Here is a 25,502-nt window from a genome sequence, read left to right on the forward strand (position 1 = left end):
CTTTCATGGACATTGAGGAGACACTGGAGTAAACGTTCCCACCCATGGTGCCTTGGAGGTCCACTGCTAAGTACCCAGGGTCAGGCTGACAGTGAGGTGATACTCTAATAACCTCAATAAAGTGGCATTTAATTCACACCTTCTGCTCTATGAACTGGTTCACTTTTCACACATGGGCTTTGTTGCCCGCCACTGTCATCTCAGTCATATCCTCTTGGTAACCCCCCGCCCCCCCCAGCTGTCGCCCTAGGTCAAAACACTCAACATGTATCAAGGACCTTTGATCTCATGTGTCCTTCCTGGGCCAGACACCTTCAGAGAACAGCTAAAAGACTAAATGCTCCACCTGCTGGTGAACGTGGATGAAAACAAACGTTCACCCGACACAAAAACAAATGTTCTCCATCCGGTTGAGGGATGTCTAGGTCTACCTCTGAAATATGCATCCACTTAGAAATGTTCAACAAAATACAATGACCGATATACATGGGCTTACTGTGGAATAACCATGCTCACCAAATCAAAGCTTAAGCACTTAATTGTTTATTTTACATCCAAATTTCATTCACGGAGCTGAACCACAGAGTAACGTCAAATTAAAAGTCTTTGGAGATGTGTAAAAAAACAAGCAAACATAAGGACACAGAAGAACCCCACCCCCCCCCGATCTAAATGAATAACAAACCCTCCATGTGTGTGGTAACATACATGACCGGTTATCAAGCAGCTGTCAGCGGTGCCGGGTTGGGTAGGTTTCTGATTGGTCCGTACACAGGATGCAGCCTCACAGCAGCTGGTCCAGGCGTTTGTTGAAAGGAAGGAGTCTCTCTTGAGCGTATACGTACACTAAAGCACCTGGTCGTCCACGGTTTCCCACGCCAGATGCGACTTGGCACGGATAATCTAGGGGGGAAAAAGAGGGGAGGCAATCAGTCGAAGAGAACAGTTTTTGGAGGCTGTTTATTTCAGAATATAATGAGCAAAAATAACAGTGGATTATTTATAAATTATAAATGACCGTTTCACCCCCTGCGTTTAAATAAATAGCATTTAGCACACCAGGCTAAGGTTGACCCAAAGGTCAGTTAAAAGCAAACCCTGCAGGCTCCATGGCACACAGTTGAGGTGCTACAGCAGCAGAAACCACGCAAGCCATCAAAGTGATTTAGCTCACTTCGGTAGAGCACCATCGCCACTCAACAACTTTGCTACAATCTCTACGTGTTGTGTAAGCTGTGGCTTTGTCTGCATGCTCGTGGCTGCGAGGCGGTCGCAAAGGCCCGGCGTACGCCACAAGCGCATTGAGGAATGGAGGATCCCATCCGGTGAAGACGGTCTCCAGGCTAATGGACAATCGCTTCCTGTCTCTCACCATTTCTTGTTCCGAGGCTTCAGCTCCTCTGCGGCGTTCCTCAAGAAGATGTAGTTCTTCTTCTGGGGGTTGTAGTACTCATGGCCCTGAGGGAATCAGAGTGGCCGTTAGAGGCATGCGGTGCACCATTGAAGAACCCCCAAAAGTGAGAGTTAAAATAAGTTGAAAGTTGGAGCCCTCGTACCTTGGACCAGTCGTAGCTGGAAGCATATGCAAAGATGTTGCCATTGTGGTTGAAGCAGCAGGCTGTAATGGGCTGATCAAGCTGCTCCGATGTCTTCAACTTGGTGCGGGCGTCTTTGTCCCAAAAGCTGAAGCGTCCGTCTGAGCCTACGGTTGCCAAAGTTCCGTGAACAGGATGGAAGGAGATGGCGTTGACCTGGTTGCAGAAAATAAGAACAACAATCAGTTTGTTGCACTGGACTGTTTGAGGTATAAACTGAAATAGCGCTGACCACCTTAGCTTAAATGCATCATACCGAGCATGATATCGGAAGGCTATGTTAGGAATGGAATATTTTCCCTCTCTATTACCAACAAACCATCAAAATGTCTTGTTTAAAACATCTGGAAAATATTCCATTCCTAACACTTGTCTGTTTTTAATTGAGTGCAAAGGTGTCTCTTTCCACTCTATGTAACAGTGATGCACATCTCGTGTACCTGTCCTGATTGGATGCACAGATGGAGAGACAGCCGTTGTAAAACATAAGACGCTAGAACGCTTACGGCATAGATGTCCTGTGGAGTGGCTGTGTTTGTCCCGTTAGACCTGTGGCACTTGAAGGTGAAGTTATCTTTGGCTCTGATTGAAAAAAAAAAAAGACAGACGTTTGTGTCACGCTGTCCTTTGCCAGTTTGCCAGCATGAACAATGATGCTGAATCTGCGAATATTCACAGTAATGCAGTTTTAGTTTAGATGCTTACGGGTTTGGGGGGTTGATATAGTGGATGGCGACACGACCCTCAATGCTTCCCAGTGCAAATCCAGTTGGCTTGTTCTGCTTGTCCTTGAATATGGCCACACAGCGGTGCTACAATCCATAGACGGTGATCATGTGATCATAACATTACATTTTGGAATTGAACAAATGCAGTACATGACATTTAAACGATAGGATATGTACATGAAAATAAAGAATGCATTCCAAGTAGTCACCTGATGTTTAAGAGGGGATTCAAGTCTGCGAAATTCAGACGGCTGGTTCTCCAACTGGTACACGATGAGACCTCGCTCAGCTGTGGCCACGACTGCCATGGGGTACACCTATGGGCCAAGTCATAGAGATATTTAGGGAAAAACCTCTAAAGCTCACCCACTGGGAGAATTAAGAATGAAACACGCTAGTCAACGTACAACATCTGCACAATAACACCTCTCTGGCATCTGCAGAGACATCATAGGATTTGGGGAGCGGGTGTCCCAGAACTGGAATAAAAACAGCAAAATCATGTCATGTACTGCATGTACTATTTGTAAGTGCTGACATGTGGGACACGTACCTTCAGTGTTTTGTCCCAGCTACCCGTCATGACACAGCTGTAGTTGGGGGCTTTTATCCAGTGAATTGATTTGATTGGGCCATCATGCTGTCAACAAAAAATGGAAAATATATTAAAAGAAAAGAGGTGTGAATACATCGCGCTTCCAAAGATTCTCCCTCAAACTACCTGTGCAATCTGCATTGCTTGATTACTGTTGAGATCCCACATCTTGGCTGTCTTGTCACATGACGCAGTAAACACTTTACTCCCATCCTGAGGAAAAGGAACCGTAGGAATATTCCTTTGTGACCTTCGACAATGCTGTAGATGTACGGTATGGTGGGACTTACATCACTCCAGCAGGCATCTAACACAGGACCCGTGTGCATCTGTTGGGCTTTGGGCACCGTTTGGCCATTGTCCTGTACTTCCCAGCATCGGACCTGACGGCAACAAGAAATGTGAATTATTGTTATATCTCAGACTACTGTATGCTGCCGGTGGTTTGAGCTGGCCTCGCACCTCCCACGTACTTCTAGTACAGTTCTCATGGCCCAACACCTTCAATAACTCACATCATTAGCCCAGGATCCTCCGATGAGAAAGTTTCCTGGCATGGTGGGTGGGCTGAAAGCCAGGCAGCTGATGCTATCATCTGGCGGGGAGGTCACTTCAACATCCTGAGACACATCACAAAATGACAAATAAATCACTCACCCACAGAATTTCAGACAAAAAAAATGAGCTGTTTGCCACAATAACCAAAAGAAATCAATGCAAAGGGAGCTTTACCTTCATGGGATTATGTGTATCAGCCGTTGTGCTTCCAAACACACTAGTGCCCGTTGTTCCAAACCCGGAGTTTGTGCCAAATAGGCTCATGGTGCATTACTGTAATTCCTGATCTATGCCTGGTAAGAGAAAGAAGGTACACATTGGTCCACTCGGCGCCCATCAATAGTAATGCATGTAAAAGTCTTAATAGTCAACGAACAAATGTCAACACTGGAGTTCATTTCTACTACTCTCATAAGATTAATAATGCGACATGCATGTGTTTTATGCGTGGACTTAACGCATTGTAATTCAATGACGCAGTATTTTGCCAGTGATAACAGTTACGAATAGCAGCGCTAGCTACTATTAGCTAGCCTGCGTTGGAAACCTTCCACTCTGGTTGGTACCGGTTAGCTTCCCGCTAGCAACCGTGTTAAAGACACTATTTAATCGGTACACGCCGCCCCTTGTCGAATGGTATACATACCGTGTATTTGGTAATCTCCGAATCGACGGCTGCACTGATCTGTATATGTCGAAATTATTCGGCGCAACCCAAAATGTGGCGCTGTTTTGCGGTGCGTCGCGGTTTAGTGACGTAGGAGGCACCAGGAAGACGATGCGCTTTGCAGACTTGACGCTTGGGGGCAGTATAGGACAGAATGGTAGTGACACAGGGAATGGGGTTGTGTTACAGAAGTCAGTCACCAGGGCCGTAGCGTCAAATTCTGCAACCCCACCCTCACCAGGCAATAACCAGACATTTTTACTTTCAAAATGAATTTACATAAGTTTCAATGACTTGATAGTTCTGAAAAGTGAACAACTAGAAGAGATTTTCTTTAGTACAGGTTGTTACATTAACAAGCTATTTGAAGGCCCAGTAGCGGGTCTTCAGGGGATGAGGTTTGCAAAGTCCAATTTTTTTTGGCATGGGTATTTTGCATTGACATTTGAATGCCCACACAGTGCAGCAGGTAGGTCACTTGGTGTGTTGATGAGGTGTGTTGTTTGGATGGCGTTCTACAGATTGTCTGTTTTGATGACTCAAGCGTGCCACAATAGCACTGAAAGTCATCTCACCGGCTACTGTTTTGATGTTAAAGGTTTAAAGCAGTGGTCACCAAACTAAGGCCCGGGGGCCGGACACGGCCCACTTCCACATTCGACCCGGCCCCTTGAACAATAAAGCGTGTACATTTTTCTGTCATGGAACTGGAAATGGTAACCTATTGTGACGTGACTACAACAACACTTTGCCCCAGTCATAGAACATAAACAAACATACGACCCTGACCCTGGCCCCCTTCAGAGGAAAGAAAAGTCATGTGGCCCTCACTGGAAAAAGTTTGGGGACCCCTGGTTTAAAGAAAAGAATTTGGAAATGCCCGGTGGGCCGTATTATGTTGCGGTTTGCCCACCCCCGTTCTACATGAATGTCAATGTGAAACAAAGAAAGACATTAAATGAACACAATCAGGGTTCTTCTTCTCCATGAATTTCTGCTCACTTTAGGAATGAAACATCACTTTTATGTGAAGTTAGCTTTGCGGGTTGTTTTTCTTGATTTTTCTGAAACTGCCGCACCTCCCCTGCAGTCTTGTGACCGACTACCTCAGACTTTGAAAACCATGCTAGCCTACACAGTGCCTAGACGACATATATTCAATTAGGATGGGATGAGGAGTCAAAAGTAAATATTTGGTTAGCGTCACACCAATTCAGGAGTGCTATTTGATTCAATCGCCATCGTCAGCACCTCATGGCTGGATTTAAGTGTTGTCATTCATCACACCCGCAGCCATTAAGTAACAGCACTTTGCACATTGTTGCACTAATTCACTCGGGCCATTGGCAAGTCCCTTCATGCCCCTGATCTGCAGCTGATCACCCCCAAATAACTCGGGTGGGACCGAGTTTATTGTTTGAGTTCAAAGATGTCTGAGCTGACAAGGGGATTACTTGTTTTTATTCTTCATCACCTGATGAGCATCTAGAGGAGAGTCGTATATCGAGGTCGCCACACCGGACCCTGAGCCTGTAATGACATGTAAGGCATCTTACTGTGATGCTGGATGCTCACATCTCCAAAGTATAGGACTAGTAGCAACATTTGTATAGGAAGGCAATCCAAACAAAGTTCCTCCTCACCTATTCAGGACAGGAGGCTTCGGGACGCTGAACCATTCCTCATCTGCTCTTTTACTGATGTTAATCCCACCCTGAATCCGCCCCTCCTCCCCTGAAATAGGGTCTGGAACAGGGTGGGCGATACAGCACTTGTAGGTATCTATCCGATACCAAGTACACTTTCAAGAGGATTTTGGGACCCCATACCCCCTTTTATTTTACTGCTCATGGTTATAATGAGAAAAATACACAAGACAAGGATTTTAGGCAAAAAATGCTGTTATGGTAATTTCAGAAGAAGAAATAGACTTCTACACTGCTATGTACATCTGTGCAATACTTTGCTTTTTACATTCAGTATAGTTACTCCAGACCCCATTCACTGTGCAATATCTGATCAACCTCCATGTGCAATATTAAGGGCTCTAAATGCAATATACTAAGTTCTATGTGAAGTATTTCCATAATGCCTCATATTAACTCTCTAACAAGATCTCAGTGTATAGACTGGTCATATATCTCATCTCGTCTCATATTATCTACATACTGTATTGTATATAACTCTGGGAAAAAACTGTTGATTTTTGTTAATACTTGGGTTGTTTATATTGTTTATTTTTCTATATTGTGTATTTTGTACTGCTTAACTGACTCTGTACTCTTGCTGCTGTGCAATACAAATTTCCCCACTGAGGGACGAATAAAGGCGTATCTTAACATCTTAAAATCTTGACATCATAGCAACAGTAAAAGATGGTGGTGGTAGTGTGATGGTCCGAGGCCGTTTGGCTGCTTCAGGGACCTGGAAGACTTGCTGTGATAAATGGAAGCATGAATCCTGAAGGCCGAAAGACGAGTGGGCCAAAGTCCTTCACAGCGCTGGAGGAGACTCATAGCAAGTTATCGCAAACGTTTGATTGCAGTTGTTGCCGCTAAGGGGGGCCAACCACTTATCAGCTTTAGGGGGGAATCACTTTTTAATAAAAACTGCATTTTGTGTTCAGTTGTGTTGTGTTGTCTAATATTTACATTTGTTTGACGATCTGAAACGTCCAAGTGTGACAAGCATGCAAAAAAGAAACCAGGAAATCGTAGAATGAAGATCCTTGCTGAAGATCTCTGCAGGTTTCTTCATAAATGTAACCATAAAAAAAAACTATTGTATTTGTGAACATAAACGTAAACCACAACCGAAAATATCGATCTAATCACACTTGTATCAATCCGATATCACCATCAATTGTGGTATCGACGCCATCGGTATTAGTATCGGACCAGCCACCTCCAAGAAAGCCATAAGAAAGACGCACGACTGGATCCCACAAAGCAGCCCAGCATAGCAGCAGATGATTGCAGATGGACATTTAGAAGAACACCGTGTACAACATCCGCACGCCGGTGATGTTTATGGACCTTTTGTTACTCCACAAACATCTTTTAGAGACGCGCGTAAAATATGGTTCAAAGGCTTCCATGCGCCTTGGGGACTGTCATGGTTTTTGTAATGACTTGCAGTTGCGGACTCTCCTTCTCCAACTTCTCCGCGGACAACGAGGTGCGCTCCAGCTTCATCCAGCGCCGACTGAGGAGCCAGGAGCGCAGGGACATCCAGCGGGAGATCCTCTCCATCTTGGGGCTGCCCCACCGGCCGCGACCCGCTCCCGTCCAGAGCAGACACACCGCGGCGCCGATGTTCATGCTGGACCTGTACAACACGGCCTCGGCGGACGCACCGCACAGCAGATACTCCGGCTTCGACCCCCACCTGGCCCCCAACACGGTCACCCTGCAGGACAGCCGCTTCCTGGATGACGCCGACATGGTGATGAGTTTTGTCAATCTGGGTGAGTTTGTGATGGGAATGCTGTGGAAGTGGAAGTGGAAGTGGGCCTCTTTTCTCCAAGCAGCCCCAAAGTTGAGCTTGTCTAACCTGTTAGACATCCATCCATCCATTTTCCTCCGCTTATCCGGGTCCGGGTCGCGGGGGCAGCAGTCTTAGAAGGGAAGCCCAGACTTCCCGGTCCCCGGCCACCTCCTCCAGCTCCACCGGGAGGACACCAAGGCGTTCCCAGGCCAGCTGTGAGACATAGTCCCTCCAGCGTGTCCTAGGTCTGCCCCGGGGCCTTTTCCCGGCTGGGCATGCCCGGAACACCTCCCCAGGGAGGCGTCCAAATCTGGTTCCTGTTAGACATGATTATTCATAAGTGACATTATATTATGATGATGATGATGATGATGATGATGATGATGATGATGATGATGATGATTATTATTATTATTATTATTATTATTATTATTATTATTATTATTATTATTATTATTATTATTATTATTATTATTATTATTATTATTATTATTATTATTATTATTATTATTATTATTATTATTATTATATTCAACATGTCTGGAAAGGAAAAGGAGTTTATTTCATCCTACCACTTCTTCTTCACTTCACTTTCCCAAAGGAAGGAGAAGGCTGTTGAAAGAATAACATATAAAATACAAAATGATAAGAAGAACAAAGGGTGTTATATTAAATCAAATAAAAAAAAATTAAAATGTGTTGGAATGAATAATTAAACTACAAGTGCAGAGATGAAAGATACTTGAATAGATAAATAGTGGAGTGGAACTCTGTCAGAAACGTATAAATTAATAAGTAAACTAAACGTGTAATGTAAAGGGGCGGCACGGTGGTCTAGGGGTTAGCACACAGACCTCACAGCTAGGAGACCAGGGTTCAATTCCACCCTCGGGCATCTCTGTGTGGAGTTTGCATGTTCTCCCCGTGCATGCGTGGGTTTTCTCCGGGTACTCCGGTTTCCTCCCACATTCCAAAAACATGCTAGGTTAATTAGCCACTCCAAATTGTCCATAGGTATGAATGTGAGTGTGAATGGTTGTTTGTCTATATGTGCCCTGTGATTGGCTGGCGAAAATGAATGAATGAATGAACTAATGTAAATCTGGGAAATGAAAGTCTGGGTCTGTATTGTTTAAAAGCCTAAAGCATTTGGTGTTCCCATCCACGGTCGCTGGTTCCAACAGAAGGACCAGCCAATTGCTGTGTCTTATATTTTATTTATCTTTGATGTTGTCTCGGGGTTCTCCCGCTAGAACTAAAAACTATGGCGCCGTCAAAAAGAGAACTTCCAGGCTGGACAAATAGTAACAAATCACAGCACTCAAACTCTCCACCCTCGCCTACAGCCACACCGTGTTCCATGAACTAATACCAGTCCTATCACTTTAAGAAGGAAACCGGCTAGAAGGTCAGTTGTGGAAGGATGCATGGCGGTGAAGTCTTCGTCCTCTTAGTGTGTGGAGGGTGACAGGTTTCACACCAACCAAGAGATATTTGGTGTGAACCCCCAAATTCAGACCATTTGAGAAAACCCCACCATGAACATCAGCTGGGCGGCATTTCCCGCTCCAAAATGAAAGAATGGGAATGCAGACAGACATAATTAGTGGGGGTGTTTCTTCCTGGAGCACACCAAAGCATCCCAGGCCGGTCGTTTTTTGGAGTTTCTACCCCCCCCCCCCCCCCCCCCATTGTGCTGGTGGTCCCCGCATGATGACTTCAAGACTTAAATGGATTATGGTATTTCCGCTGCAAAGATCACAGCCTGCAGCAGATGAAGGTGTATCCTGCAGGTGGGGAGTGCTTGGGTGTTCATTTTATTAGTGGGGGGGGGGGGGGGTTGGAAATCAGTGTGATTCTAGAGGTGTAAAAGCGTACACGCCATGCATCCCAGAGATTCGAATTGCACGTTGCACATCTAGAGGTGTCACCATGCTGTATCTGGGACCTTCATGAACTATTCAATCACAGCCATTTTTCAAAAGATAACCCCTTCATAGCGGCCATTCTAGACCATTCTAGTCCATTCTAGGCCATTCTAGACTATTTGGACTGATCTTTCAAGCCACACATAATATTATGTCCTATTTCTGTATAAACATGGGCTCCCATCTTCTATCACGTTTCTTCCCTTTTCTGTTCTTTACTTATCAGCAGTAGGAATACTTTTTGGGAAAACATACAGCATTTAGGGAAAATTCAAAGACTATCAGTGATGATACTTTAATGTGTGATGAGACACACAAATGGCCGACTTGATTGATGGAACATCAGGCTTTTATTGTAGGTGTGAATGATCTCACAAAAGGCACAATAATCCCGAATAAATCCCGAATAAAAACACCGGCTACACAGAAACCGGTGCTAAACCGACTATAGGCGTGTTATTCCATGTCTAGGGACTCTAATATTTAGAACGCCGTAAACAAGTTTTTCTATGCTCTAAGTACAAAAATATTAGATTTCTAAATAAGGAATGGTACTTTGTGGAATTTCAGCCATGCAATTATCCGTGATAAATGAGGGATTATAGTCCATGGAACAGTTTGCACACCCCTGCAGTCCGGCTAAAACTGTTTCATGCCTGCAGGCGTTTGCAGATGAGACACTTCGTCCAACCAGCAGACGTTGCTGACGCGGATGTAAGCCCATGTTGCTTAGACGGGGTCCTTTTGATCGCTGAGGTCATCCATCCCTACATTTTCCAGGCCGCTTATCCTCACCATTATGGCGGGAGCTGCGATAATCGGCAAGAAAAATGTTCAATGCTGTCCAACAGACATGAAGATCACATCTTCTCCTGAGGGACGGACATCGGAGGACGATGATATTTTCAGTCTTGGGGAGTCATTCGAAAAAATGGTGTGGCCACGCTTGCGGCCACTGGAATACGTCTGAAACCCACCCAAGCGGATTGTTAAAAAAACCCGCCCATAAAATCCCGAATGGTTAATGGAAGCCCCACGTCTGTGGCGGGGCGGGCGGGGGGGGGGGGGGGGGGGGGTGTCAGGGGCAAAGTGAAGTGTTGAAATGCCTCCCAGAGGGAAGTTTGCATATCTGAGGTCTGATCTTTGCAGCTAATGGTCCCTAACATAAACACACCGAGTCCTTACAAGCAATTATTGCTTTCATAAAAATACCCCCCACCCCCGCCCCCCCCTGGTCCCTCCAGCATTTAATTGCGGTCACACAAATGGCTAGCAGGGCTCCGAACGCACACTTCCTCGGAGCGGGCGGCCGTGTGTTTTTAGAAGGCTGAGCCAATCTGAGACCTTTCGTGGTGCGACATTGGAATTGTGACGTATGACGTCATGTCACGGTGATGTCAGCGGGCTGTCTAATGGCTGCGCCGCTTCACCGACCTTTGGCGCCCCTTCCCAGGACAAACACGTTGACTAATGCTACAGAAAGATTGGGGTCTCTCCTTTGGAAAGCCAGAGTCCTGGAAGCGGGACGAGAACCCACAATGCCACAACGCTTGACGTCCATCGTCAACAATCAGGATGAAGTCCCGGGGCGGTGACCCATGGGAAAATGATCCGGGACGTGTGTGCGGGACAGTCTGGCAGGGGCATGAATTGTGTGGATTTCCATCCTGAATGCGAACGTGTTTGGAAAAGCACCCTGGCAGCTGCGGTTTTCCGGGCAGCGCTTTAATGGGCCTTTTCTTGTGGTCCGCACATGTGTGAGCCAAACTGGGTGCAGGGTGTGTTTTAACCCCCCTGTTGGCATGTCGGGCGGACTTAAGTGATGTTTAGATCAATGCCGTTGCAGGCTGAGGCGAGAGTTTTTCTATTCCTGCTGCGGCGCTTCCGAGATGTGGCGAAAGGCGACACACATCAGAGGAGGGTTGGAGTCTGGAACAGCTTTGACAGAACTTGACATCACTGACTGGGTCGGCGTCTCCCAGCGGCTTGACTTTTCTTCCCAAGGGAGAAACCGTTGTGTGTTTAACGTGCCGCAGCTGCTTGAAACCAATAAAGCCTGCTGTTACTGTCATGTCCTTTATTATAACGCCAGTCAATCAAATGTTGATTTACATTTTCTGCCAGATGTTAAACTGGAATATCGAAATACGCAATGTCCCGTCTCTTTGTTTTCAGTTGATCAGGATAAAGAACTCCTGTACCAGAAGCAACAAAGAGAATTCCGATTTGACCTTTCCCGTATTCCGGAGGGAGAGGCTGTCACGGCGGCGGAATTCAGGATTTTTAAAGATTTCATCCAGGAACGCTACGAGAACGAGACGTTCCGAGTCAGCATCTACCAGGTCTTACGGGAGACCGCACTCAGGTAAACTACTTTTGGGATCCCTCTGGTTAGTATTACCTCTTCTACTGTCTTTTGAGAGTAATAGTACAATTAGAATATTCATTCATTTCACGGTGCTGGAGCCTATCCCAGCTGTCTTGGGACGAAAGGCGGGGTCCACTCTGGATTGGTGGCCAGCCAATCACAGGGCACATATAGACAAACAACCTTCATTAATCATTCATTCATTCATTCATTTTCTACCGCTTTTCCTCACGAGGGTCGCGGGGGGTGCTGGAGCCTATCCCAGCTGTCTTCGGGCGAGAGGCGGGGTACACCCTGGACTGGTGGCCAGCCAATCACAGGGCACATATAGACAAACAACCATTCACACTCACATTCATACCTATGGACAATTTGGAGTGGCTAATTAACCTAGCATGTTTTTGGAATGTGGGAGGGGAAAACCCACGCATGCACGGGGAGAACATGCAAACTCCACACAGAGATGGCCGAGGGTGGAATTGAACCCTGGTCCTCCTAGCTGTGAGGTCTGCGCGCTAACCACTCAACCGCCGTGCCGCCCTCCTTCATTAATCATATAAAATAATAATAATGGATTTGATTTTATGAATAGTTTTTTTCAAGGCACTCAGAGTATTTCCCAGTGAAGTGAACCCAGTATCCATTCACTGCTGGTGGTAAACTACACCTGTAGCAACAGCTGCCAGAGAGAGATCCTAGTAGTTGACAACAGTTAAATAGTACGGTAGCATCACTACTGTAGCGTTGGCAGTACCTCGTGTGAGGGGGGGGGGGGTCCTTCATCGGTGACAGGGGGGGCCGGTGACGCAGATGAGGGCTAGACCATTGTCATTCGCAGACCCACACATAAAGGCCACTCGGCGCAGACGAGCGGGCGTCAGGACAAAAGACAGACGTCTGCCTGGGGGTTGAACATCCCTCCTATTGTCGGCCTGTAAGATGACACTCACAAGTATTTGTTGTTGTAGAGACCACACACCATTTAAAGTACCACTTGTTGGTGGTACTTTAGCATAGCGGTACTTTTAAAGGGATGTTTTTGGATAGTTCAATAGTTGATTGAAGCTGCTTTTAGCAAGTTCATGAAGAAACAAAATCATGTTGATGAACCTCTGACGTACTTTTCCACTTAGCTCATATTTCTGCCTCAAGTTGTTGTGTGTACACCAAAACCACAATCACATGTTTGGCAAGTTCTTCTCCTTACCCGTGTTGTCCCCCCCCCCAGCGAAGTGGATCTGCTGCTGGTGGACCAAAGAGAGGTGTGGGCTGCAGAGGAGGGCTGGCTCATGTTTGACCTGACTGCCACCAGCAATCTTTGGCTGGGCAACCCTGAACACAACCTTGGCCTTCATCTGGTCCTGCAGGACAGCCATGGTCAGTTAGGATCGGATCCTAGATGCTTTCACATCTGGTTTATTTCTTTATTTAAGCAAAGTAAAAAATCGACATAATTACTGTACACAAACCAAAAACCATCCGCCTGGTCCATCAGTCCGTAATGCTATTCCCATGATCACGCTGCCCCACCAGGCCACAGGAGGAACCCCCGCCTGGCCGGGCTGCTGACGGGCAGCGGGGCACGAGACAAGCAGCCCTTCCTGGTCGCCTTCTTCAAATCCAACGAGGTTCGCTTTCGCAACATCCGCTCCGCTCACGGCCACAAGGGGCGCCATTCCAACCGTTCAAAACCCCAGAGGACTGTCCAAGACGCGCTCAAGGCAGTCGAGGCCGCAACGGGTAAACAGTCCATCGTTCGTTACGGTTAATGGCTTCCAGACGTGACCGCCATGAGTGAATTTCTACTGAGAAGAATTAAATATGAATACATTAAATATTTTTATAGTTAGAGAATAGAAAACATGTTTGTTTTTAACCATTAGAGCCCTCGAGACATGAGATAACACCCCTATAGTCACATTAACACTGGTATTACCCAGTATAGTAGATATAATAATATAATATGGATATATAATATCATATTTATATGATATAATATAAAATATAATATGGATTATGATGTACATTATGATGTGACATTATGATGTACATTATGATGTAACATTATGATGTACATTATGATGTACATTGTGATGTAACATTATGATGTAATGTTAATATGTAACATTATGATGTACATTATGATGTACATTATGATGTACATTATGATGTACATTGTGATGTAACATTATGATGTAATGTTAATATGTAACATTATGATGTAACATTATGATGTGCATTATGATGTACATTATGATGTACATTGTGATGTAACATTGTGATGTAACATTATGATGTAATGTTAATATGTAACATTATGATGTACATTATGATGTACATTGTGATGTAACATTATGATGTACATTATGATGTATATTATGATGTACATTATGATGTAACATTATGATGTACATTATGATGTACATTGTGATGTAACATTGTGATGTAACATTATGATGTAATGTTAAGATGTAACATTATGACGTACATTATGATGTACATTGTGATGTAACATTGTGATGTAACATTATGATGTAATGTTAAGATGTAACATTATGATGTACATTATGATGTACATTATGACGTAACATTATGATGTACATTATGATGTATATTATGATGTACATTATGATGTAACATTATGATGTACATTATGATGTATATTATGATGAACATTATGATATACATTATGATGTACATTATGATGTAACATTATAATGTACATTATGATATAAATTATGATGTAACATTATGATATACATTATGATGTATATTATGATGTGTTTGATACATTATTTGGGCCCAATTATTATTATTTTTTTAAGTAAAGCGATAGTAGTGATACTACCTAAATACTGTATTTACTGTATGTATACACATTTTAATTGTTAATATTTATTTCCATTTTAGATCATCTGGGCATCTCCAAGGATGGATGCAAAAAACGTGAGCTGTATGTCAGCTTCAGAGATTTAGGATGGCAGGTAGGTGGAGTAGTTAGGATTTTATTGTACGTATATAAAAACATATTTACTGACTTTGTCTGCTGGATCCTGGTCTGGACCAAGGACTGGATCATCGCACCAGAAGGCTATGCGGCGTACTACTGCGAGGGGGAGTGCGCCTTCCCTCTCAACTCCTACATGAATGCCACCAATCACGCTATCGTTCAAACCCTGGTAAGTCCAGGAAGTCTGGGAAGTCAAGACTTGGTGTTCCGTGACAAACGTGTCACCTGACCTCTGCTTCTTGGACCCGCAGGTACACTTTATCAACCCCGGAACCGTGCCCAAGCCCTGCTGCGCTCCCACGCAGCTCCACGGGATCTCCGTGCTCTACTTTGACGACAGTTCCAACGTCATCCTCAAGAAGTACCGCAACATGGTGGTCCGGTCCTGCGGCTGTCACTGAGCCACGAGCGTCCTTACGTCAGCCCGTTTCTGAGGGACGCTTTCACAAAGAAGAACATGGAAGCAGAGGCAGGGGAGGCTTTATTGTCCGACACGGAATTGGCTTTTATGTTTGGGAATATTTATGACCAGCAGCTGAGCAATTAGACCCCCGCTGGTTGCGCTGCCTATTTTTGTATTCATCCGTGCAACTTGGAAGTTTGCACTACGGGATACTTGAACTGGATTGGACTTCCCGTTTGGACCAGATACTGTCCATGGATTTCCGTTGTGATCGTTCAAATCAGATTGATTATGAATTGGACGCCTCGTGAACTTTTAAGCACCAGTCTGAACATCCTGTTCTGGAAGGACTGAAGGAGATAAAGCAGAACTTAAGCTTTACTGGTTTGGACTGGTCTTCAACAGACACCGGGGCCAAGTCGGGTGTACGGGAAATTACTGCAGACCTTATAAATAATCACGTGTGGGATCGAAACACCTCCAGGTCTTTGCTGCGTACGGACGGTACGGTAGCTTCCGGAAGGATGGCAGGGATTCAAGCTCATGAGTTACACATCGGGTTTTGCACCTTTGCATGCGTTCTGCACTGTGGTGGGCCACCAGGGCCAGCAAGGTCTTCTCTGCTGGCCTACAATGCCTTCATTTAATTTATTCCCTACAATCAATGTCTGTACTGTACTGTACTGTACTGTACTTTAGTGTACTGTACAACCACTTAGGCCGACATTAGACTACTTCCCCATCGACCGTGTGGCCTACACGCTAACCACTCAACCACCGTGCGACTGCCTCCTGAGCAATGTCACAACAATGAAATATTAAAAATGATTTCCCACCAGTCGAGACCAATTCATTTACAAACAGAAAAAATAAAACTACAGTAAATACTGGACTTATTTCGGTAAATCCTGATCTCGGTAGCCAGCTTGTCATGAATGAGCTGAGCGTGTTGACATGGGATCGGTTTAAGAAACGTGGCATCGGTCAGCAGCACAGCACATGCTCCCTCGGCAGCGTCCTGGAGGACGAGGATGGACCAAGGTCCACACAAGGGGGGGGTATTGTTCTTATTTGCAGCTCACCAGCAGCCACGCTTGCTTGTGACCCAAAGGTGAACAGAAGAAGCAATCCAACATTGGCGTCTTGTTATAGAACATGGAAAATGAAGCAGGTATGCGTCTGGATGGAACCACACCTTCTTTATGACCTCATTTTGGGCCCGTAAGCTCGTCTACGGAGTCATTCTACAAAGTGGTTTGAAGTGATGCACTTAGTCCATATTTTACATCTCTGCAGACAACTCAGAGTCAAGTTATTGGCTTTTTTGGTCTAAAGCAGAGGTAGGGAACCTATGGCTCGGGAGCCAGGTAGGGCTCTTTTGATGACTGTAAGCATTTCTTACCACAAAAAAATTTTTCATTCATTCATTCATTTTCTACCGCTTTTCCTCATGAGGGTCGCGGGGGGTGCTGGAGCCTATCCCAGCTGTCTTCGGGCGTGGACTGGTCGCCAGCCAATCACAGGGCACATATAGACAAACAACCATTCACACTCACATTCATACCTATGGACAATTTGGAGTCGCTAATTAACCTAGCATGTTTTTGGAATGTGGGAGGAAACCGGAGTACCCGGAGAAAACCCACGCATGCACGGGGAGAACATGCAAACTCCACACAGAGATGGCCGAGGGTGGGATTGAACCCTGGTCTCCTAGCTGTGAGGTCTGAGCGCTAACCCCTAGACCACCGTGCCGCCACCATCACAGAAATGACTGTTAAAAATAATTTTAAAAATCAACAACTTTCTTATGCATTTTAATCCGTCCATCTATTTTCTACTGCAATATGGCCAACCATATCTATCTTTCCTGATGATATTTTCCAGGTCAAACACCAAAACTCGATTATTACTGGATAATGCGGTAGTCTACCTCGGTCATTGAGATGTCAACATGTAAATGTAAACTTTCCTCCTTTGGTCAAATAGTCACCTAGCTAAAGCTGCAGAACCAAGCCTTCTGGCAAAGATGGCCAAAAGAATGAAATATACTGAGTATGGTGCAAAACCATGCAGCAGCAGAAGTTGTATTAATGGCAACAAGTATTTGATTTATTATTGGACACTGCGCTCACAAAAGTGTGCTGGCCACACCCCCTTGGCGTGGGGTAGTGTGCCTGGTCTACATAATTAGAGCCCATTATATCTAAAACTGTTGGTCTTACATAAAAATGCACACATTTTATTGCATTCAATGTTTAAAAAAATGTATATGGCTCTCACAGATACACATTTTAAAATATCTGGTCTTCATGGCTCTCTTAGCCAAAAAGGTTCCAGACCCCTGGTCTAAAGTATAATATTTGTGTTTCCTTCTTTAAAAAGTTTGTGTATTGTAACGCAGTTTAACAAATATGACATAAAAGGGAGGAATATGTAGCGTTTCCTTTAAGGCTGACAGTAGATACTCGGGATTAAGGCGCTAGCACAGCTCAGCTAAAATAACAAACAGCTCTTTGCAGTATCCTAGATTTTATACTTTGATATCTAAAACAAAAAAGGACCTTTAAGCTGGAAATACTTATTTTTAAAGTTATTTTTAAGAATTAGTTTTTTTTAACTTTTTAGAACTGATGTTCCTGAAATAATAAATATTAAGACGCAAGGTGAAAACGACCTGGTAGTAGGCATCCCTCTGCCTCAAGAGACAATGGTAGCCCCCTTGGGACAGGGGGCAAGCCGAGGGAGGGTGTACGAGACCAGGACCCATTCAACGTGTCCCCTCTCTTGGTCCAAGCTTGCCAAACGGACACAACGGCGGTGACTGGGTAGAGCATCAAACCGCCAACCTTCTGGCTTCTGGACAACCTGCTCGACCTCGTGACCCACAGCTGACAGCGAGCACCAGGAAAGAACTCGTAGCCTGAAGCTAGTTGTTGTTTTACGCTTCCTAACACTCTGCGCTAACATTAGCATGCTAGTGCGAACATGCTAACACCAGACATGATCGCATTAAGTGTTTATATAGTCATAGCTTCTAGTCATGAAAACAGCAATAACGCTACAATGCTAATGTTAGCATGTTGACATTAGCATGCTAAGCCTAGCATGACAGTGCTACGTGAAAGCTAAAAATGCTACTATGCTAAGGAACGAGCTAAACCACTTGATGCTTGAATGGTGTGAAGGAGTTAAAGGACAAAAAATGACGGAAAAAAAAATAATATTGAGAAAAATTACCTGGGAATTAGTCACACATTGTGACTGGATTTATGATTCAAATTATTTGAATTTTATGAAGTGAATTGAACCTTGAATGAAAGAGAAAGGAAGGGGGCAAGGGTGTACTGTATACAGGAAGACAAAAATAACACCTTGTTACATAAAACCCCTCGTCTCAATCCCTTCCTCTCTCTCTCTCCTCCCTCCTATCTCCTCCCTCCTATCTCCTCCCTCCCCCCTGTCATTGGTCAGCTGCTCGGCTCCACAAAGCGTCAAACTTCTCCCCTCTCCGATGCGAGGGGCGCACAGTCGGCCCAGGCAAAGAGGGGAAAATTGCGGTGTGGGACTCAATTGATCCGGGATGCAGAGAAGGTGGGAGATGATGATGGACGGTCTGTCTGTGGAAGTCTCCCACTAACTCTAACCGAACATCAGAGTCTGTTTGATCACCCAAACAACATGAGCTCCTCATCAGGCAACCTTCACCACAAGCGTCTTCCCTGTAAGTCACGTCTTCATCTTTGTTCTGAAATGACAAAATGCTTTGTTCCGTATTTGGGTGTCTGGAATATTTGTACATGAAAGGGTGACATGAGAATAGGATGCAGATTTATTTCTATTTGTGTTCATAAGAACTCATAAGAAGAGAAATGACTACTTTTGTTATCATGCCTGTGAGTTTAGAGTAGTGACATAGTCTCACCTCAGTTGTCCAGGTCTACATACAGTACTGCTGTCTGTGATAGGTATTACAGTACTGCTGTCTGTGATGGATACTACAGTACTGCTGTCTGTGATGGATATTACAGTACTGCTGTCTGTGATGGATACTACAGTACTGCTGTCTGCTATGAGTATTACAGTACTGCTGTCTGTGATGGATATTACAGTACTGCTGTCTGTGATGGATATTACAGTATTGCTGTCTGTGATGGATACTACAGTACTGCTGTCAGCTATGAGTATTACAGTACTGCTGTCTGTGATGGATATTACAGTACTGCTGTCTGTGATGGATACTACAGTACTGCTGTCAGCTATGAGTATTACAGTACTGCTGTCTGTGGTGGATATTAGAGTACTACTGTCTGTGATGGATATTACAGTACTGCTGTCTGTGATGGATATTACAGTACTGCTGTCTGTGATGGATATTACAGTACTGCGTTTCTGTGATGGATATTACAGTACTGCTGTCTGTGATGGATATTACAGTACTGCGTTTCTGTGATGAATATTACGTCAGGCCGCCTGACAGCATTGAACGGCCGCAGCTGTGCTGTGATGCTTCTGGAAGTGACTGAACTCGCAGCCAAAATCAGGCAGGAATGTTGACTCATCAGCCTGAGTAATGTCCACTAATTCCATCCGAGTACAATACATAATACTCTAATACAGGGGTGCTCACACTTTTTCAGCATGCGAGCTACTTTTAAAATGACCGAGTCAAAATGATCTACCCACTACAAAAATGCAAAACATCTATTTATTTTCAAATGTATTGAGGATTATTTGTACGTACAATGTATGTTGATGTACCTTACATAACCAAATGAGCCAATATTGCAAAACACACATAATTAACTATTAACATTTTTTGTAATTACCTGAGTTTACTTTGATGACTTGCACTGAATTGAACCAGCCAGGGATGCATAGTCCGGACAGTAGCTGCTGATAGCCAGCCTCAAGCACACTTCCAAATGTTTACCAGTCATGGATAATATCCGTATCATAATATCCGTATAATATTCCATATCCGTATGGAAGTGATATGTTTTTGCCTTTTTACTTGGTCCAGTTTTTGCCTTTTTACTTGGTCCAGCTCCTTCACTCATTTTAGTGACCATAAACTTTAGCGAGGGCTTAAAATCTGACGCAATTCGCCGACTAGCTTAGCACTTTGCATCGTTGTTTACGCATGAGCGGTGACCTAAAGGTCAAAATTCAGTTGTCATCTGACTGGTTGTCCTGTATGTCAATCAAGTAACGGGGATGGATGATAGGCTGACATCGTAAGTTCTGCTGCACTTAGAGACGTTGTTTGATTTGATTGGTCGCCCGAAGGGCAACATTCAGTTGTCATCTGAATGGCTGCCCTGTATATCAATCAAGTGACGGCATTGATGCTGGGATGATATTTTTTTAATGTCACGCCGCGATCGACCAGCGATCGACCAGTACCACCTCCGCGATCGACCGGTAGCTCGCGATCGACTTAATGAGCACCCCTGCTCTAATACATAGAGTACAACACCAAACACGTACACGCACTGGATGGGGCCACCACGGGTCTCCAAACAATGGCCTCTTATTTCTAATGAGATACCACCAGACTGCAGGCCTGAGATCAGTGTGCCATGAAGGATCAAACTTTGACTCCAGTCCAGGTGCCTTGCTCCGAACCGCTGGACTTCACCCGACGACTAGAGCGGCTCCATCTCCAGAGCTGCTATGAAGAAAGAGTATACTTTAAAGCAAAAGAGAAAAATAACTAATTATGAGACGTTTGGGGGGGCCCTGGACATCTTGAGGGGCTACACCACCACAATGACTTGGAACTTCTCTTTATTGGTCACTCGCCTCATTTTTCCAGGAGATTCTTTGGAGGTGCGGACCCGCACCATCACAGTTAGGGTTGGGTTTTGTTTGAATTTGAACGATTCCTGTTCATAACGATTCTGGATTCCGACGCTTTTAAAAGGTCGTCAAAGTTTGAAGTTTTTCCTCTAAATTTAGTCGGTGCAGCTTAAAATTTTGGAATGCTGTCCATGGTCCACAATCCTTATGTGAGTCACAAACACTGCATTTGAAAGATATAAAAACAGATAAAAAGAGACAACTCATTATGGGCCAGTAGCCTGGAAAAGGCTCCACAAATATGTGAACATTTCCATTTCCATATGAAAACATGTTTTTGCTAACAAGCTAGAACAGAAACGTCAGTGGCAAAGGAGAGCTCAAAGAGCTAATGCGATGATATTAGACGCCTAACGAGTTGAGAACCACGGACCTGGAGTGTCTTAAGTAGCAAGTGTGTCTGGATAAAGAGATTTGTAAATAGAATATAAATCCTGTGGTTATTTTGGGCTTACAGAGGCAGTGGGGCTACCAAGTGACCTACAAACGGTCCTATGGTCCTAAGCGTGGTTGGGATGCAGGACAGGACATGCTTGGTGTTGCTTAGTGATGTCATTGTTTGGCTGACAAACTGGGCTGGATCATTCTGGAATATGCCAATCAAAAGCCTGGACACACTTCCTGTTGCTATGGACTTGTAAGTAGGCCACACAGTCCGGAGATCGGGAAGACCCGGGTTTGATCCATTGCAAATTGTCCCTGGCTGTGAATGTGAGTGTGAATGATTGACAAATGAAAATAATTTAATTATAATAATAATAATAATAATAATAATAATAATAATAATAATAATAATAATAATTATTATTATTATTATTATTATTATTATTATTATTATTATTATTATTATTATTATTATTATTATTATTATTATTATTATTATTATTATTATTATTATTGTGGCGTCTTGCTGTCATCTTCCAGCTGTAGCAACATTTGGGTCTTAGGTAACCCTAACCCTTCTTGTGGTGGTGATGTCATCTTGGATATTTCTTCAGGTCCTTGAAGTCTTGGACAACGAGTACTTTAGCTTCCTCTGCTCATCCGTTCAACTTCATGCTAATGATCTTCACAGCCTTTGCTTAGAGACATCTGCTAATGAGCAGTTGTAGCACGTTAACGACCCACTGCTGATGAGCTCCTGTTGCACTGGAAGGTACACACGGTTCCCATGGTACAAAGAGTATGCACAGATACTTCCCTTGACATAGTTACTGCAGTATTGCATAAGCACTGCTATCCTATTATGTTGAATACTTTTAGGATGGGGAGAACAGAACCAAAGTACTTCTAAAGGTTCTGCCTTATTGACACTACACCACAGTGATTGCCACTGTCTAGGCAGTCCTTGTTGCCATGGAAACACACGGAAGTTCCTTTATGGTTTTTGCCTCGGCCATCCAGTTCTAAGTCAGGATAGGAAGTTTCCCGCGTGGCGGCCTCTCTTAACTGCTCTTCTCTCAGAGTCAAGCCTTTCTACGTTTGCTATCCAAAAGCAAGTAGATCATCTGGAGAGGCATTTTTCTAGCCTGACCTCCCCCTCTCCTTGTCACAGGGGAGTCGATCGGTGAGCTCACGTATTCATTTGACACACAGATGAGTTAATGGCAGCCAGTAAGAGACAGCAAGGCCTAGCGTCCCTCCATTTAGCCTCAGATCAATGTGTTGCCTCTGCTCTGCAGCTTCAGGGTCTATGACTCTAGATGAGTCATAGATAACTCAAAGACTCAAAGACTCAAAGACTCAAAGACTCAAAGACTCAAAGACTCAAAGACTCCAAGACTCCAAGACTCCAAGACTCCAAGACTCCAAGACTCCAAGACTCAAAGACTCAAAGACTCAAAGACTCAAAGACTCCAAGACTCCAAGACTCCAAGACTCCAAGACTCTATGACTCTATGACTCTATGACTCTATGACTCTATGACTCTATGACTCTAAGACTCTAAGACTCTAAGACTCTAAGACTCTAAGACTCTATGACTCTATGACTCTATGACTCTATGACTCTATGACTCTAAGACTCTAAGACTCTAAGACTCTAAGACTCTAAGACTCTATGACTCTAAGACTCTAAGACTCTAAGACTCTAAGACTCTAAGACTCTAAGACTCTATGACTCTATGACTCTATGACTCTATGACTCTATGACTCTAAGACTCTAAGACTCTAAGACTCTAAGACTCTAAGACTCTATGACTCTATGACTCTATGACTCTATGACTCTATGACTCTATGACTCTATGACTCTATGACTCTATGACTCTAAGACTCTAAGACAGTATGACTCTAAGACAGTATGACTCTAAGACTCTAAGACAGTATGACTCTAAGACAGTATGACTCTAAGACTCTAAGACTCTATGACTCTAAGACTCTAAGACTCTAAGACTCTATGACTCTATGACTCTATGACTCTATGACTCTATGACTCTATGACTCTAAGACTCTAAGACTCTAAGACTCTAAGACTCTATGACTCTATGACTCTATGACTCTATGACTCTATGACTCTATGACTCTAAGACTCTAAGACAGTATGACTCTATGACTCTATGACTCTATCACTCTATCACTCTATGACTCTATGACTCTATGACTCTATTACTCTATTACTCTATTACTCTATTACTCTATTACTCTATTACTCTATTACTCTACGACTCTATGACTGATGTCCATGTCACATGGACATGATGCATTATATTGGTCTGTCTGTTGACTGACGGTGAGTCCTCATCATGTGACCACTCCAGAGCAAACACAAGGTTTAGAATCTGTATGTCCCGTGAGAGGCCGAGTCCAACACTTTCAAGGTTAGATGTATTCACGCTCCACCGCATCCAAAGTGATTTCCTGTACCTTGCATCATGTCTCAGCGGTCCGGGTCGGCCACCCTCCCTCGGAGCTGTGCTTTTATGCAGCTCTGAATAGACGCCGGCCCTCAGAGTGGACGTCTGTCTTTTTGTGGGAAGACAGAATGTCACGCAGGCACGTCCTGTACCTCCGCCTTTCTGCCTGTTCCTGTCACTCCGCATTTCCAGCTGGTCCTGAGCCCTCGACTATGACCCTTTCTTTCTCAACTCCCAAAAGCACATGGCGAGGGAAGAGGAAGGACACTTGGAGAGAGACTCTGGACTCGAGATGGAAAAACAGAGACAGAAGAACGAAGGATATAAAAACAAATATAGACAAGCAGGAAGAGTCCAATAAAATCAGCATTTTGTCAAATAAAAGTATAAATATGACTCGCTCTCTCAGCATTATCAGCATCGTGGTTTCCTAAAACCAGACGGCTTTCCCAGGCCAATGGCGCTCATCAGAGGTCACAGAGGTTGTTGGAGGCAAGGGAACGCCACATCAATCATGATGCCTCGGTGGGAAACCTGGACTAAAGAAGCCAAATCAATCTGAAGATGTGCATCTGTAGCTAACCTTTAGCTATCTATGGGACACAGCATTACGTACGTCGCAGCAATCAATCACGCCATCAATGAGCTTAAGTGAGCTTAAGAACGTCCAGGATGCGCACGTTGCTTAAAGCTCCACTTAGACACACAAACACCAGAACCGTCTCTCTGACTCCATTTCAATTATTTATTTCAAGTCACAGGTTCAAACCAAGTGAAGTCATTTTGCAGGTCATTCCGTAAAGAGGGTGCGGCATACTGGAATGCCGTCTTACCCGACCTTTCTTCTGAACACATTTCAAAATAAAAGTCAACCCAAAGTCCCCCTGCGAACATACACAGATGGAAAGCATGTCATAGCATACCGAGTACAACAGCGGACATGTTTTCCTCAGCCAGTCACAAAGCACAATGGCGGATAGTGTCCAGCATTCATAAAAAGGAGGCCACCATGTCCTGTCCTGAACCTATCCCAGCACACACGGTCAACAGTCAATCACAGGGCGCAAACACAAATTCATATTTGCACTTCTGGACAATGTACATATGTGCCAATATTAGCATATGATGAATAGTCAGGTTGCTTGTTGACTATTATATTCGGATAAATTATTTGTAACTAATTACAAATAAAGAGTGTCAGTGTAAAGAACCCCGGAGATGCTGACCAAGAATGAATCCAGAATCCGTACTCAAACGGTCTAAGGACTTGACCGTGCAGAAACAAACAACATGACTCTTAGTGCTGCATCAAATCTGGATCCCAAACGCCAATGTGAGTATTTCCCTTGTAGCTACATCGAAGAGGAAGCCAGATTCTGCGCCCATGTGACATGCCGTCACCCTGAACGCAGCACAGTGCTGATGGCAGGCGTGACGCAGACGCACGGGGT

At 44.3% G+C, this 25,502-nt stretch overlaps 3 protein-coding genes across 4 annotated transcripts in view; 2 read left to right on the top strand and 1 right to left on the bottom strand.

Moving 5' to 3' along the window:
• Nucleotides 1-630: 630 nt before the first annotated feature.
• On the bottom strand, nucleotides 631-4,267 carry rae1 (ribonucleic acid export 1). Of its 2 annotated transcripts, XM_058074972.1 has the most exons (13): nucleotides 4,123-4,267; nucleotides 3,651-3,769; nucleotides 3,434-3,538; nucleotides 3,209-3,301; nucleotides 3,045-3,131; nucleotides 2,877-2,963; nucleotides 2,731-2,802; nucleotides 2,533-2,640; nucleotides 2,301-2,407; nucleotides 2,102-2,177; nucleotides 1,557-1,751; nucleotides 1,373-1,458; nucleotides 631-903 (listed from the first exon to the last, which is right to left on the bottom strand). In XM_058074972.1, coding segments are annotated over exons 2-13 (1,107 nt in total). In that variant the 5' UTR covers nucleotides 3,741-3,769; nucleotides 4,123-4,267; the 3' UTR covers nucleotides 631-902. The 2 variants fall into 2 exon arrangements, with proteins under 2 accessions (XP_057930955.1, XP_057930948.1); XM_058074965.1 differs by lacking the exon at nucleotides 631-903 and having other exon boundaries at nucleotides 1,369-1,458.
• Nucleotides 4,268-7,221: 2,954 nt separating this feature from the next.
• Nucleotides 7,222-15,336, top strand: LOC131129255 (bone morphogenetic protein 7-like). Its single transcript, XM_058072586.1, has 7 exons — nucleotides 7,222-7,609; nucleotides 11,733-11,922; nucleotides 13,154-13,302; nucleotides 13,459-13,665; nucleotides 14,836-14,909; nucleotides 14,994-15,104; nucleotides 15,187-15,336. The coding sequence occupies exons 1-7, from the start codon at nucleotides 7,222-7,224 to the stop codon at nucleotides 15,334-15,336; spliced, it is 1,269 nt and encodes a 422-aa protein (XP_057928569.1).
• Nucleotides 15,337-18,869: 3,533 nt separating this feature from the next.
• Nucleotides 18,870-25,502, top strand: part of LOC131141616 (dysbindin-like) — an 11,492-nt gene continuing 4,859 nt past the window's right edge. The window contains exon 1 of the mRNA XM_058091609.1: nucleotides 18,870-19,062. Within this exon, the coding sequence (XP_057947592.1) occupies nucleotides 19,020-19,062 (43 nt within the window). The 5' untranslated portion in view covers nucleotides 18,870-19,019. The remainder of the gene's footprint in view (nucleotides 19,063-25,502) is intronic.

The sequence above is a fragment of the Doryrhamphus excisus genome, chromosome 1 (genome assembly GCF_030265055.1).
Source record: "Doryrhamphus excisus isolate RoL2022-K1 chromosome 1, RoL_Dexc_1.0, whole genome shotgun sequence".
Lineage (NCBI taxonomy): Eukaryota > Metazoa > Chordata > Actinopteri > Syngnathiformes > Syngnathidae > Doryrhamphus > Doryrhamphus excisus.

What these genes read in the sequence shown, in the direction of transcription:
- LOC131129255 (XM_058072586.1), top strand. Translation starts at nt 7,222, where the DNA reads ATGGTTCAAAGGCTTCCATGCGCCTTGGGGACTGTCATGGTTTTTGTA. An exon ending in GATGAGTTTTGTCAATCTGG is followed by an intron (nt 7,610 to 11,732) that starts GTGAGTTTGTGA and finishes CTTTGTTTTCAG; the next exon opens with TTGATCAGGATAAAGAACTC. An exon ending in TTACGGGAGACCGCACTCAG is followed by an intron (nt 11,923 to 13,153) that starts GTAAACTACTTT and finishes CCCCCCCCCCAG; the next exon opens with CGAAGTGGATCTGCTGCTGG.
- rae1 (XM_058074965.1), bottom strand. Translation starts at nt 3,740, where the DNA reads ATGAGCCTATTTGGCACAAACTCCGGGTTTGGAACAACGGGCACTAGT. An exon ending in AATCCCCTCTTAAACATCAG is followed by an intron (nt 2,408 to 2,532) that starts GTGACTACTTGG and finishes TATGGATTGTAG; the next exon opens with CACCGCTGTGTGGCCATATT. An exon ending in CTCCACAGGACATCTATGCC is followed by an intron (nt 1,752 to 2,101) that starts GTAAGCGTTCTA and finishes TTCTGCAACCAG; the next exon opens with GTCAACGCCATCTCCTTCCA.